Here is a 15495-nt window from a genome sequence, read left to right as displayed (position 1 = left end):
GTCGAATACATGCAATTACGAGACTCAGTTCTCGACTACCTAGCTCCTCTCCAATGCAAACAGGATATTTCACTTTCCCTCTGTTGCCCTCGAGTCCCTCATCAAGTCCACACTCTCCTCTTCATTCACCCGCACTCCAATAACTGCAACCACTCGATAAAACGACTTCTCACGGGAGAGAACCACCCCGACAGTCTCTTTCTCTTGCTTTTTATACTCTCTCAAGTGCTGACAGGACCTCACTCAAACCCCCAAGGTAAATTCCCCACACCTGTTTCCAATCGGTCATTTGGGGTTGTCATGGCAACAGACGCACACACAGGCCTGGGACCGGTGTTACACTCAAAGTGTCCCAGCGGAAACACGGCTTCAACGGGAATAAGTTCCATATACCATTTGTCACACCGTGACAAACATGTGCTTTTTTTCATTTTTTTACTTTTAATACATTTGCAAAGATTTCAAACAAACTTCTTTCACATTGTCATTATGGGTTATTGTTTAGATAATTTTAAGGTAACTAATGAAATTAATCCATTTTGTAATAAGAGTGTAACAACAAAATGTGGAAAAAGTGAAGCGCTGTGAACAGTTTCCGGATGCGCTGTATCTATGTTTGAGTTTACATAACAATAGATTTGTTTTAGTAATACAAAGTCAGCTTGCTTTCGCATCGTTCCAATATGGCGGACGACCAACATATAGTGGCACATATAGACGACATCTACTTGTTATATCTATGTGCCCAGCTGACAGAGGGCAAACACCTTAGACGTACAGTTAGTGGGTTTGCAGCTCTGTGTGGTGTTTCAGATGGATGCTGTATTTGTTTCTGTGCTTGTATACATGGTTTAAGTCTGTGTACTGACATCTGTATTACAACGTAAACATGGTTTATGGGGTACACTTCCTGTGTCCTCGTAAACCAAGTCGCTTAAAAAGCATACTTAATGATCATTTTTTAAAGAAAAAAATGGCAAAAGTTTTACTTTAGGGTAAGGAAATAGAATATACAGTTTGTAGGGTATGAAAATCATTGAGTCCTTGTAAACACTATATACAACTATGTGCGTGCGTGAGTGCTTGCGTGTGTTTGTGTACAGGTTATTATACATTGTGTGTATCAGTCAGTGCTTCCGACAGTGTGAATTTATTATCAAAAAAACTAAATTATGTTTACATGAAAATGCAGAAGGGTTTGTGCGAGGGTCTGATTCAGTTTTAAATGAGAGAATACACAATGCACTATTGACTATGGAAAGACTCCCAGACTAGAGTGTATAAAAACGAACCCATGTGTGACAGTATACTGGATGTGTGTGTGGTAAACATAGATTTACCCACATTGTAATGTGTATTTGTAATTATTTATGTTTTATTAATGTGTGTTCTCAGCCTGTTTAAATTATTACTGTAGCACACTGAGTTTTAAAATTGTGCAATGCCTCTGCCAAAAGGGGGCGCCTAGGGGTCGTCATGGTGACGTTCGTGTGTTTACCTCAGAGGTACCAGCCCCATCTAAGGAATCCACAAACCGTTTCTTGTGTATATTTCTTCTGAATTTTCTAGTATGTTATTACAGTAGTAAATATTTTTTGCAAACAATGATGTAATACAGAGTAAGTTAATGTTTTTTATGTGTTTGGGACCAAATACATTAATTTATAATCGAGAAGGAGTGTTCCAGCTGTATTCTGTTCGCGCTACTCTCAACACATACTTAAGCAGTGCCTCTGCGCTGTCGCGGTAAGCATCAGCCCTCGTGTTGAGCCTCCTCGTGTGAAGACCGAAGAGTGTAAAGACCTGCGACTCTACCTGCGCGACTCCACCGAGCAAGGACACCGGCAAGGCACATCAGTATATTTAACATACCTTTGCTTTCATTTGATTGTCTACTAACATGTGTTTCGAGTTTATTCCTGTATTCTACCACCGCGTTCTCAACCAAGACGCAAGGCACGACGCACACACTCTCAAGCGCGTTCCATTCACATCTCCCCTTTTACACCTCTGTCTCTATCTATGGGTCTCTGGAACTGCCAGTCAGCTGTGAACAAGACTGACTTTATCCATGCGTTAGCCAGCCAGTCTGAGATTCACATTCTTGGTCTTATTGAGACTTGGATTCGTCCTGAAGACTCAGCCACACCCGCTGCTCTCTCCACAAACTACTCCTCTCACACTCCCCGCCAAACTGGAAGAGGAGGAGGCACAGGTTTGCTTATGTAACGAGTTATAATAAATACAATACAAGTTTAATGTATTGTTGCTTTTTCACTAAAATCCTTATTATTTTATTACTGATGTATTTCCGTTTTTCTCTGAGCAATATATGTTGATCTTTACGATTTATTCTCCAGAGACTTTTATTTTGATATTTTCTTCTGCCGCTGTTGTGGTGCCATTTTGAAGTGTGTGCGCGCCTCTCTTCAGTTTGCATTGCATGCGGTGGAGAGAGGTAAGCGTTTTTCAGAGCTCTTCAATCTATGAGCAAATTAAGTTTGTAAAGTATGTTAATCGTGTTGATATCCCTTTTGTGAACAGTACAGAGACTGTGTATTGTGTTCTTTTGCATGTTATATGTGTGAGTGGATCAATAATGTGGAGATATATTGTGTGGGCCGTATGATATGCATTAACAGGGCTTTGAGTCATTAATCAGCTAACTAGTGTTGTATCATATAGGTGATGTAATGATGAGATCTTCACAAGCAGTTTGTCATCTTTGTTGATGTTGATTCACAGGTATTCCACATCTTTCAATGTTATGTGTATTATTTTTGATTGTTAATGGAGTTTGCATTGCATGCGGTGGAGAGAGGTGATGTAATGATGAGATCTTCACAAGCAGTTTGTCATCTTTGTTGATGTTGATTCACAGATGGTGATCAGTCCATGTTGGGTGTGAGCGACTATTAATAAACATCCCTGGTTTGGTGAACCGCAGTAACAGTGTCCTGGTCCTTCTATTACACAACGCAGAGACAGTAGCGTAACAGCGGTCAGTTGCAGACCGGTTACATTGGTGCCGTGACCCGGATCAGAAGATTTGCTTCAGGATCAATGTCAGTTGGGTCGCCGAGGGACGCTGCATTGAGGTTCAGTTTTGTTGATAAAAGAACTGTGAGAATACAACGGACATTTGATATTTCTTAAATCGAATTATGCATTTTCCCATTTAAGTGATTTATTTTTCTCACGTTTTCTGATATTTTGCAATTGTTTATTCTGTTTGAAAATTAATCTTAAAGCGTAAACATGGCATTTAGTTTAAAAGATGATGAAGTTGATGCTTATGAGACAATTACGGGGTTAGGTCTTGGGAGGGGAAGATTTTTTAGTGAAACCCCAATTGTGAGACAGCGTAATGTGAACAGAACACCTCCTGTGTTAAGCTCCACGCGTGTGACTGATCATGATACTGTGCCCTTAGCTGTTCCAGACATAGCAGATCCAAATTGGCAAGGTTTGATAGCACATATTGCTCAACAAGTGGGGCAAACCATGTTAGCATCTCAAAAAGAGGCTAGTTATGGTGGAGGAGAGAAAAAGGGTGCACAGACACAGGGGTTAGGTACCAGTTAGACATTCTCAGACATCCCTTCACTTAACTTGACTGGAGTGAGATTGGTTGTGCAAAGTGAAGCAAAAGAGCCCCCAGTCTACCGTGGTGATGCATCAGACAAGCTTGGTGTGCGTGAGTGGGAGGAGCTGATGGACACATATTTGAGAAAGAGAGGAATACCATTAGCAGAGCAGCATCAAGAGATTATAAGCAGATTGATGGGCAAAGCTAAAGATGTCGTCAAAGTCACTCTTCGCTGTAATCCAGCTTTGAACCCAGTTGAAAACCCAAGGGTTATCATCGACATCCTGAAACAACATTTTAGCGATGTTAATTACTCATGTATGCCCTTGGCTGATTTCTATGGAACTGTGCCATTAGCAGGAGAGGATCCTGTCGAGTACTGGGTGCGTTTGAACAAAGCAGTGGATTTTGCAGAGGAAGCTTTAAAGAGACTTGGGCGACGAATGGAAGATCCATGCCAAGAAGCTGCAATGATGTTCGTGAAATACTGCCCTGATTCCACTCTTGCTGCAGTTTTCCGTTTCAAAGCTCCAGAAAAGTGGACCGCACAGGAAATCCAAGAACAGCTTGACCGGTACCACACAGAGTTAAAAGAGCAGATGTCAGTCAAGCCAAAGCGTCACCCTGTTACAAGACATGTCACCGCTCACGTTCAGACATTCAATGAGGATGAACAGGATGTTGACTCTCCAGAGCTAGGTGAGTGCAGCAGAGCCAGTAATGCACACACTGTACAGGATGACAATTGTATGAGAACTCTGATTAATCTCCTTGATCGTGCACTCGCTCAAAATGCCCAAATGCCATCCCGCCAGCCCCAAAGCAAGCTCTGTAGAGTATGCCAATCTCATGATCACTCTACCGTAACACATTGTCGACGAGAACATCTGTGTTTTGCATGCTTTCAGCCTGGACACAGTAAGAGGGATTGTACAAGTGACAGGTCCAGACCTGGTCCAGCACAATTCCGGGGTCCATTAGGTTTAAACTAGATCGCTCACGTTTGGAAGGGGGATGCGTGAGCATAAGTGAAGAACCCCTAGAGAGTGTTGATCTTCACCACTTTTATGAGAATGCACGCGCACAGGCTCCCACTGGGACTAAGGTGATATCACAAAATGTTCAGGCAGTTGAGGCATTCGACGATTTGTTCTATGCACCAGTCAGTATTAATGATGTGTTTTCAATAAAAGGAATGCTTGATACAGGCTCCATGGCCTGCACTTTTAGTGACAAAGTGGAAAAGAGGATGTTAAGTGAAAATGTACTGCCTTCACCCACACCACTTCATGAGGAAGTCATCTTAGTCGGATGTGGTGGCAAGGTTACAAAACCAAAATGCATGTATGAGGTCCAATTGAAAGTTTATGGAGAGAGCTGTCTAGTGCCTATTCTCGTTGTACCCGGCCAGCGGGATGATCTGATCATCGGTACAAATGTCATAAAATTCCTTGCGCATCGCATGAAAGGTAGCAGTGACTTTTGGAGACTTGTTTCTAATCATACAGTGGAGCCTCTGGCGGGATGTGAACAGTTCCTGGATGTAATGGCCAACACATGTCGGTGGAAGGGTTCAGAGCTGCCAGACAAGGTGGGAACAATCAAGCTACAGCAGTGTGTCACTCTCTTACCCAGGCAGGAACATCTTGTTTGGGGAAAGCTGCCAAAGAACGCTCCTATGTCACCTGGGAGCACAGTGGTAGTGGAACCTACAAATTCAAGGTCTGTGTCAAGAGACATTATGGTCGGGCGGGTGGTCACGCCATTATGGGGTGATCGCTGGGTTCCTGTAAAAGTCACTAACTTTTCTGATAAGCCAGTCACCCTTAAGAGGAATCGCAAATTAGCAGATGTGTTCCCATGTGTTGCCATGGAAGATTTTGAACTTTTCCAGGGGCTGAGTCGAGCTGAAGTGTCCGCGGAGGAGAGTCAGCAGTCCCCTAAATTGTCAGCTGATTTCAAACAGAGATTGGAAATGGTTGGCCTCGTTGATCTTGACATTCAGTCTGTTTCTGTCAGCCAAGTGACAAAGGAGAAGTTAGTGCAGTTGCTAGAGAGATACAACGACGTGTTTTCTAAGCATGCATTGGACTGTGGAGAAGTAAAGGGTTTTGTTCATCGCATACGACTAATGGATGAGCGTCCATTCAGACTCCCTTATCGTAGAGTGCCGCCTGCACACTACCAAAAGTTGCGGCAGGTTTTGTCCCAGATGGAAGAACAAGGGATAATTAGGAAGTCTGTGAGTGAGTACGCTTCTCCGTTAGTCCTGGTGTGGAAGAAGGATGGCAGTCTGAGACTGTGCACAGATTTCCGATGGTTAAATGCCAGAACAATAAAGGATGCACACCCACTTCCACACCAGGCTGACTGCTTAGCTGCTCTGGGCGGAAACACACTCTTCAGCACCATGGACCTGACGTCAGGGTTTTATAACATCCCCATGGCTGAAGAGGACAAGAAATACACTGCATTCACAACTCCCGTAGGGCTGCACGAATATAATAGGATGCCGCAAGGACTATGCAACAGTCCAGCCTCTTTTATGCGGATGATGGTAAGCATCTTCGGAGACTTAAACTTCAGCAGCTTGTTGTGTTATCTTGATGACCTGTTGGTGTTTGCTCCGAATGAGCAGGAAGCGCTGGAAAGACTAGAGGTCGTGTTCAGTCGTCTGAGGCAGTACAATCTTAAGTTGAGCCCTAAGAAGTGCCATCTACTGAGATCCTCTGTAAAATTCCTGGGTCACATCATCGACAGGGATGGAGTTTCAGTAGATCCTGCCAAAGTCGAGGTCATCTCGAAGCTGACTAAGGCAGATCTTATGGAAGATGATAAATGTACTCCATCAGTGCAGAGGATCAAATCAGTTCTTGGTATGATCTTATATTACCAACACTTCATTCCTGGATGTTCTACTTTGGCAAAACCGCTTTTTGCCCTTACTGGTGGGCAGAGGAGGAAAAGAGGAACCAAGGGAGATATTCAAAGGGGAACTTACAGGAAGCTCAAGCCCACGGATTGGACTTCAGAATGTGATAGCGCATTATGTTGTCTTAAAGAGAGTCTGCTTCAAAGTGCTGTTCTAGCCCACCCTGACTTTACTCTGCCTCTGATCTTAGCGATTGATGCCTCACTGGATGGACTGGGGGCTGTATTATCCCAAGTGCCTGCGGGTAAAGAGCGAGCTCGTCCAATAGCATTTGCAAGCAAAACTCTGAGCAAATCACAGAGGAACTATCCAGTTCATAAGCTTGAGTTTCTGGCACTCAAATGGAGCGTGTGCGAGAAGTTTAGCCATTGGTTTAAAGGTCAGACATTCACCGTATGGACAGACAACAATCCGCTCACGTACATCATGTCCAAGGCAAAACTCGCAGCATGTGAGCAACGTTGGGTGTCCAAACTGGCAGCATACACCTTTGAACTGAAGCATATAGCCGGGAAGAAGAACGTGGTGGCGGACGCTCTAAGTAGAGACCCTTTTGTCAAGACCGTGAGCAGCAGGCTAATGAAGGAGTCATATCATGATTTGCTTGTGGAGGCTGAAGCAGTTGATGGAGATGGGGTTCGAGATGCCTTTCTTCAAGGAGCTCAGAATTTGCAGATTTCCTTCCAGTCCTGTCTTGCCTTACCCTCTGACAGTGCCACTATCAAAGCCTGTTTAAGTTTACATGATCAGTGGGAAGAAACATCTCAAGCAAGAGCTGTGCAGCTAATTCAGTCTTACCCAGATTTAATACCTGCTGGTATTGACACCCTTCCTACGATCGCTGCGGATGAAATTCGTGAAATGCAAGAGGCTGATTCAGTAATTTCAAGGGTGACATTCTTTGTAAACTCGAAGCGTCAACCATCGAGGCGAGAGAAGGCCAACATGAGTTCCAGAACCCTATCTCTTCTCAGGCATTGGGACAAATTAAAACTCAAGGATGGAATGATGTACAGAGTCACACAAGATCCACACAGTAAACAGAAGCGGTATCAGCTGGTCTTACCTTCTAGCCTCAAGGGGCAGGCTTTAAAGGGTGTACATGATCTTGCGGGTCATCAGGGCCAAGCAAGAACCATTCATCTAGCCCGCCAACGTTTCTTCTGGCCAGGAATGGGAAACGATGTGTGTGAATACATCAAGTGCTGTCAAAGATGCATCCTAGCCAAAGCTCCCGAACCATCTGCGCGGGCCCCTCTTGAAAGTATTAAGACCTCTATGCCCATGGAGCTGGTATGCCTGGACTTCTGGTCTGCGGAGGATGGGAAAAAACGCTCTGTGGATGTGCTCGTTGTGACAGACCATTTCACGAAGTTGGCTCATGCCTTCCCTTGCGCAAATCAGTCTGCAAAACAAGTTGCAAGGAAGCTGTGGGATCGCGTATTCTGTGTGTACGGATTCCCGAGCCGCATCCACACAGACCAAGGAGCCAACTTCGAGAGTGCCCTTATAGCAGAGCTGTTGAAACTATCAGGAGTTGCCAAATCTCACACCACTTCGTACCACCCCATGGGAAACGGAGGAGTAGAGAGGTTTAATCGGACCTTAGGGAGTATGCTCCGAACCCTGCCTCTGAAAGAAAAGCACAAATGGCCAGAGCAAATACAAACGCTGACTTTTGCCTACAACGCTACAGTCCATGAAACAACTGGGTTTGCTCCATTTCAGCTTATGTTTGGTCGTGTCCCAAGGCTGCCAGTGGATGTCATGTTCAGACAGGTGCTACATGACCCTGTGGTTGTTGATCATGGTACTTACCTGAAATCATTGATGTCATACCTCCATGAGGCGGTTGAGATTGCGCAGCAACATTCTGAAAAAGAGCAGAGGAAACAGGCAAAAGGTTACAACAAAAAAGTCAGAGGGACATGTCTCAATGTTGGGGACCGTGTGTTGGTGGCGAATAAAGGAGAAAGAGGCAAGAGGAAACTACCGGATAAATGGGACCCTGTCGTGTACACTGTAATAGACAGGAACCTGCAGAAGCACATTTACAAGCTAGAAGATGGGAAGGGAAATGTGAAGATTGTGCACCGGAACCTGCTTCTAGACATTAGTTTCCTACCTGTTGAATCGCCTGATGAGGAGGAAAGCATTCTGCTTTCTGCGGAAGATTCAGAGTGTGAGTCACGTAGTGACAGAAGTGAGTTCTGTGCGGACAACTTCGAACCCACAGATCTGGAGGAGAGAACCAGAAGATGGGTGAACGTAGACTCTGAAAGTCCTGTAGTTCCCGATTCTGATGATGAGGAAGCTGTGGGAACGGACCATGTCAGTTTGAAAGGAAAAGAGTCACGTGACCGGTCACAAATTGAAGAGAATAGTTGCAGAGATCTCCCTCAGAGTAGAGTTCAATCCAGCTCACCATCTCTTGATGTCAACATTGACTGTGACACAGACACACAAGCCCAAGTTCTTATTGACTCACAAACTGACACTGATACCCAAGTTCCAGTCACTGACGTTCAGGGTGTTAGGACACGGGCAGGTAGAGTCGTTAAGAAAGTGAACAGATTAATTGAGTCAATGGTTCAGAAACCCTTTTATCTTCAAGGTGTAGGAAGTAATCTGAAAAAGAGAACTGGGTCATTCCTTTCTTTGTTTTGAAGAGTATTCTAATGTGTTTTGATTGTGTATGATGTGAAGACATTTTGATTTCAAATGTGAAACACAAGGGTCAGGTTATATTATGGTGTACAAGGCACCGTATTGTTCCAAGATAATCTTAGATTTGATCACTCTGAGGTTTTTCTTGACCTATTAGTGGGTAACTCACAAGTTGAACTAATGACTGTTTCATTGCAGACCTGTACCAGTTGTTATTTTATTTGGATCATTCAGTATGGATTTAAGTGAAATCCAGAAGGGGTGAATGTAACGAGTTATAATAAATACAATACAAGTTTAATGTATTGTTGCTTTTTCACTAAAATCCTTATTATTTTATTACTGATGTATTTCCGTTTTTCTCTGAGCAATATATGTTGATCTTTACGATTTATTCTCCAGAGACTTTTATTTTGATATTTTCTTCTGCCGCTGTTGTGGTGCCATTTTGAAGTGTGTGCGCGCCTCTCTTCAGTTTGCATTGCATGCGGTGGAGAGAGGTAAGCGTTTTTCAGAGCTCTTCAATCTATGAGCAAATTAAGTTTGTAAAGTATGTTAATCGTGTTGATATCCCTTTTGTGAACAGTACAGAGACTGTGTATTGTGTTCTTTTGCATGTTATATGTGTGAGTGGATCAATAATGTGGAGATATATTGTGTGGGCCGTATGATATGCATTAACAGGGCTTTGAGTCATTAATCAGCTAACTAGTGTTGTATCATATAGGTGATGTAATGATGAGATCTTCACAAGCAGTTTGTCATCTTTGTTGATGTTGATTCACAGGTATTCCACATCTTTCAATGTTATGTGTATTATTTTTGATTGTTAATGGAGTTTGCATTGCATGCGGTGGAGAGAGGTGATGTAATGATGAGATCTTCACAAGCAGTTTGTCATCTTTGTTGATGTTGATTCACAGATGGTGATCAGTCCATGTTGGGTGTGAGCGACTATTAATAAACATCCCTGGTTTGGTGAACCGCAGTAACAGTGTCCTGGTCCTTCTATTACACAACGCAGAGACAGTAGCGTAACAGCGGTCAGTTGCAGACCGGTTACACTTATCACCAATGATTGGATATATTCCACACTATCTTCCCTATGCAACAACTATTCATTTGAATACCATGCTGTTAATATCACTTTTCCCACTCAGCTCAGCGTTGTTGTAGTTTACCGTCCCCCAGGTCCTCTTCACGACTTCATTGAAGAGTTAGATGTGCTGCTCTCCTCATTTCCGGAGGATAGCGGCCCTCTTGTAGTCCTTGGGGACTTCAACATCCACCTGGAGAAACCCTATGCTTCTGACTTCCACACCCTCACCGCCTCGTTCGACCTCACGCACCTCGTCACAGCCAGTACTCATAGATCTGGTAACCAGCTGGATCTTATCTACATCCGTAACTACACCACAGATAACATTCAAGTCACACCTCTTCACATCTTGGACCACTTCTTCATTACTTTCAACATGCTCCTTCCTACATGCAATACACCAACACCACCAACCGTTCACTTTAGACGGAACCTTCGCTCTCTCTCCCGTAGCACACTCTCTGCTAAAGTGACATCCTCTCTTCCATCCAACTTTGCTTCTCTAGATGCTGACACTGCCACCGACACCTTATGCTCAACACTTACATCCTGTCTAGATAACCTTTGTCCTCTGTCCTCCAGACCGGCTCGTGTCACTCCCCGCTGCCCCTGGCTGTCTGACATCATCCGTGAACAACGTAGTACACTCAGGGCTGCTGAAAGGAAATGGCGCAAGACCAAAAACCCTGCTGACCTAGGGGACTACCAGTCACTACTCTCCTCTTTCTCTGCTAGTGTTACCACAGCAAAAATGTCTTTCTATACCACCAAGGTAAGCAATGCATCTAACACTCGTCAGCTTTTGTAGACATTTAACTCTCTTCTTTGCCCCAATCCTCCCCCGCCCACTTCATCATTGACTGCGGAAGACTTTGCTGTATTTTTCACTGACAAAACTCATCCATTTCTCATCCATCAGCAAACAATTCTCGGTACCCCAGACCTTGGGAAACACCTCCCACACTTCAACCATCGAACTCTCCTCTTTCACCCCATTTAAGGACACTGAAGTCACCAGGCTTCTCTCCAGCCACCCCACCACCTGTCCCCTTGACCTTATCCCCTCCGATCTCCTTCAGGACATATCTAGCTCGCTCACACCTGCACTCACACACATCATCAACACCTCCCTGCTCACCGGCACTTTTCCATCCACATTCAAACAGGCCCAGGTCACGCCCCTACTGAAGAAACCAACATTGGACCCTTCTACTCCCAGACCTGTCTCTCTCCTCCCATTTATAGCAAAAACACTTGAAAGGGCAGCTTTCAACCAGGTGTCTTCCTACCTATTCCAGAATAACCTACTGGATGACAAGTAGTCTGGCTTCAAAACAAACCACTCCACTGAAACGGCATTGCTATCGGTCACAGAAGCACTGCGGCTAGCCAAGGCGGATCTAAATCCTTGGTCCTGATTCTGCTAGACCTATCTGCAGCGTTTGACACTGTCAATCACCAGATATTGCTAGCAACCCTGTCATCACTAGGAATCACAGGCTCTACCCTCCGCTTGTTCAAATCCTACCTCTCCGACAGATCCTTCAGGGTGTCATGGAGGGGCTCGCTGTCCACGGCTTACCACATGATCACTGGGGTCCCTCAGGGGTCGGTGCTTGGACCGCTGATTTTTTCCATCTACACGACAACACTGGGACCCATCATACAGGCACATGGCTTCTCATATCACTGTTATGCCGACGACACCCAGATCTACTTCTCGTTTCACCCAGACGATACCACTGTAGCAGCTCGCATTACAGCCTGCCTCGAGGACATCTCCGCTTGGATGAAAGACCATCACCTCCAGCTGAACCCTGCCAAGACTGAACTACTCGTGTTTCCGGCACACCCTACGGTCCAACATGATTTCAACATCCATCTTGGCAATACCACAATCACCAATTCCAAAACAGTCAGGAACCTCGGAGTCATATTTGATGAACAGCTGTCCTTCAATGATCACATTGCAAAGACAACACTGTCATGCCGATATGCCTTATTCAACATTAGAAAGATCAGACCCTATCTCACGGAGCATGCGGCACAACTCCTTGTCCAGGCCCTGGTAATCTCAAGGTTGGACTACTGCAATGCTCTCCTTGCTGGTCTTCCTGCAAAGGCTATCAAACCACTTCAGCTGGTTCAGAACGCAGCAGCACGCCTCATCTTCCAACAGCCCAAAAGGACTCACGTGACTCCCCTTTTCATCCCTCTTCACCGGGTACCGATTGCAGCCCGTATCAGATTCAAGTCACTAATGCTTGCCTACAGGACTATCACTGGATCTGCACCGGCTTACTTCCACACTCTCCTGCATTCCTACACCCCATCAAGATCCCTGCATTCAGCAAACCAGCGGCGGCTTGTATTGCCTTCCCATAAGGGCAGTAAATTGCTGTCCCGCTCTTTCTCATTCACAACTCCTTCCTGGTGGAACATTCTTCCTAACTCTGTCCGTTCAACTACATCTCTCACAACATTTAAAAAACTACTTAAAACCCATCTCTTCTGTGAATACTTGACAAACAAATGAAAGAAAAAAAAAGTATCCTAAAAAAAACACAGGTAGCAGGTAGTGGTCTAGCTTTTGTTGAAACCAGTAACTTTGTATTGGCACCTAATGTATTATGGCTCCTGTATGAACTATCGCTTATTGCTCCTAAACTCTTTGTAAGTCGCTTTGGATAAAAGCACTGCTAAATGTCTAAATGTAATGTAAATGTAAATGTAAATTTACTTAATGTGGAGAAATATTGAAATTTGTAATGTGTTGACTGTGAATCTCAAATGGTGACCGTTAAAAGGCACATCTGTAAGTTAACTTATGTATATCAGTATAATCGTTTAAGATGAAAGCGATCAAACTGCATATACTGTATTAACGTTAATAAGGAAAAAATTTATTTGATACAATGGTGTTTTTTGTCAAATTAGTTGGGGTTGTATTTTTTTAGATTAGATTAGATTAGATTAGATTCAACTTTATTGTCATTACACATATACAAGTACAGTGTAACGAAATGTAGTTTAGGTCTAACCAGAAGTGCAATTAGCAAGTGCAGGATATACAGTGTGAATAAATACAGAATACAATATTAGGAAAATACTATACAATGGCCATGTACTATGAAAATGTGACAGTCGGTATGTACTATGAACAATATAGACAGAAGGCTATATACTGTGAACATTAATGTACAGGTGGTTATGAACAGATATCAATATAGACTATACAATAGTGCAAGTGACTTGAGTGTGCATTAGTTACAGACATTAGCTATTAAAGTTACAGTGCAGTAGATGAGTTGGTGCGGTTATTAAAGGTACAGTGCAGTACATGAGTTATTGAAGTTATAGTGCAATACATGAGTAGATGCAGTTATACATTTACAGTGCAGTAGATGAGTTAGTGCAGTTATTGAAGTTACAGTGCAGTAGATGCGTTAATGCGGTTAATAAGGTCACAGTGCAGTAGATGAGGTAATGCAGTTATGAAAGTTACAGTGCACTAGATGAGGTAATCTAGTTATGAGAGTAGTCCAATAGTGCAAATGAGCATTCAGTGTAGTATTCCTGGTGTGCAAGTGAGCAGTATAGAGTGCAAATGATGCTGTGTGTATAAACAGTCCAAAAGAGCAGATACACAAAGTACTGGTGTGTACAGTTCAGTCATGAATGGCAGCCCTGTAGTGCAATGTAAACAATGTAATAGCAGCATTAAAGTTAAAGTTATGAGGGGTAGTGGAATCAGCGGGGAGCAGAGTTCAATAATGAAACAGCTCTGGGAAAAAAGCTGTTTCCTAGTCTGCTGGTTCTTGTCCGGAGGCACCTGAAGCGCCTGCCGGAAGGCAGGAGAGTAAACAGTCTATGAGCGGGGTGAGAGGAGTCCTTGAGAATGCTGCGAGCTCGACGCAGACAGCGTTTCTTATGGATGTCCTCAATGGAAGAGAGTGTAGTCCCTGTGATGCGCTGGGCTGTTTTCACCACCCGCTGCAGTGCCTTGCGCTCAGCAACAGAACAGTTCCCGTACCAGACTGTGACACAGTTGGTCAGGATGCTCTCTATCGTGCAGCGATAGAAGTTCACCAGGATAGTTGAAGACAGTTGGTTCTTCTTCAGTGTCCTCAGAAAGAAGAGACGCTGGTGAGCCTTCTTGACCAGGCATGAGGTGTTGGTATTGATCTATATTAATCTAGAAATTTCTGATGAATAGGTTTATAGTTTATTTTTTAACATTTATGCTCATACAGAAAACAGATTGGCTGACTAAAGAAACTTTTTAATGTGTTGCTGCACATGGAAGCGATTCATAAACAATGTTGTAGAAAGTTTGCTTGTAAGGAAGAAAGGAGGCGGGAACCGGCAGACATGTAGGGTATACATGTACAAAGAAACACTATTCTTGTTATTTCAAGAATATTTGGAAACGGATATGAACTAGAAGAGAACTGATTATATGACTGAATTGTTTAAATATGTTAATAAACAGACATTGCCAGCCGCATCTGAGGAAAGCCACAAACCGTTTCTTGTGTATATTTTTCCTGAAATTTCAGGTTTTTAATCTGCCTACAAATTCTACAGCCGTAACAGATTTATTTTTGGATCTAGAGTGTATGGCCAGTGCTGGGATCCAGACTTCACGGTGACAAAGAGGGTTGCTGCGACTTGTGACAGCTGCTGACATCCAGAGAGCCAAAAAGGGGCAGATTTGAGGAAGGCGGCGCATCGCTTAAGAGTAGTGAGAGGGTCTGAAGCTGGATAAGAGGGCGGACGATTGAAAAAAACTTGTCCGGAACATAAGGAAGAGCCTACACATGTTGAGTGTGCACGAACTGGGGCAAATAGCTGACACCATCATTTCAGTTGCACACTGTAAAAAGTTCCCTGTAAATTTACAGTAAAGTACTGGCAGCAGTGGTTCCAGCCATTTACAGTAATTTTACAGGCTTGCAACCGTTTTTTCATTTTACAGTTGTCCTGTAATTCCACAGTAAAGTACTGGCAGCTATTTACCGCAATTGTACAGGTCAAGTACAGTTTTCTGTTTATGGCTGTACTGTAATTTCAAAGTAAAGTACTGGCAGCAGTGGTTCCAGCCATTAACTGTAATTTTACAGGTTTGTAGACGTTTTTCATTTAACAGTTGTGCTGTAATCCCACAGTAAAGTACTGGCAGCGATTTACCGTAATTGTACAGTTTAA

At 43.7% G+C, this 15495-nt stretch overlaps 1 protein-coding gene across 1 annotated transcript; it reads left to right on the top strand.

Annotated features, from left to right (window-relative positions):
* Window positions 1–2058: 2058 nt before the first annotated feature.
* Window positions 2059–4581, top strand: LOC130439037 (uncharacterized). Its single transcript, XM_056771439.1, has 2 exons — window positions 2059–2458; window positions 2686–4581. Exon 2 carries the CDS (start codon window positions 3715–3717, stop codon window positions 4579–4581), a length of 867 nt encoding a protein of 288 aa, XP_056627417.1. The 5' UTR covers window positions 2059–2458; window positions 2686–3714.
* Window positions 4582–15495: the final 10914 nt, after the last annotated feature.

The sequence above is a fragment of the Triplophysa dalaica genome, chromosome 17 (genome assembly GCF_015846415.1).
Source record: "Triplophysa dalaica isolate WHDGS20190420 chromosome 17, ASM1584641v1, whole genome shotgun sequence".
NCBI lineage: Eukaryota > Metazoa > Chordata > Actinopteri > Cypriniformes > Nemacheilidae > Triplophysa > Triplophysa dalaica.
Note: the sequence above shows the minus strand (reverse complement) of the source record. Positions and strands in the feature narration are given on the sequence as shown.

Excerpts from the sequence above, each read along its gene's own strand:
- LOC130439037 (XM_056771439.1), top strand. The coding sequence starts at position 3,715 with ATGGACACATATTTGAGAAAGAGAGGAATACCATTAGCAGAGCAGCAT.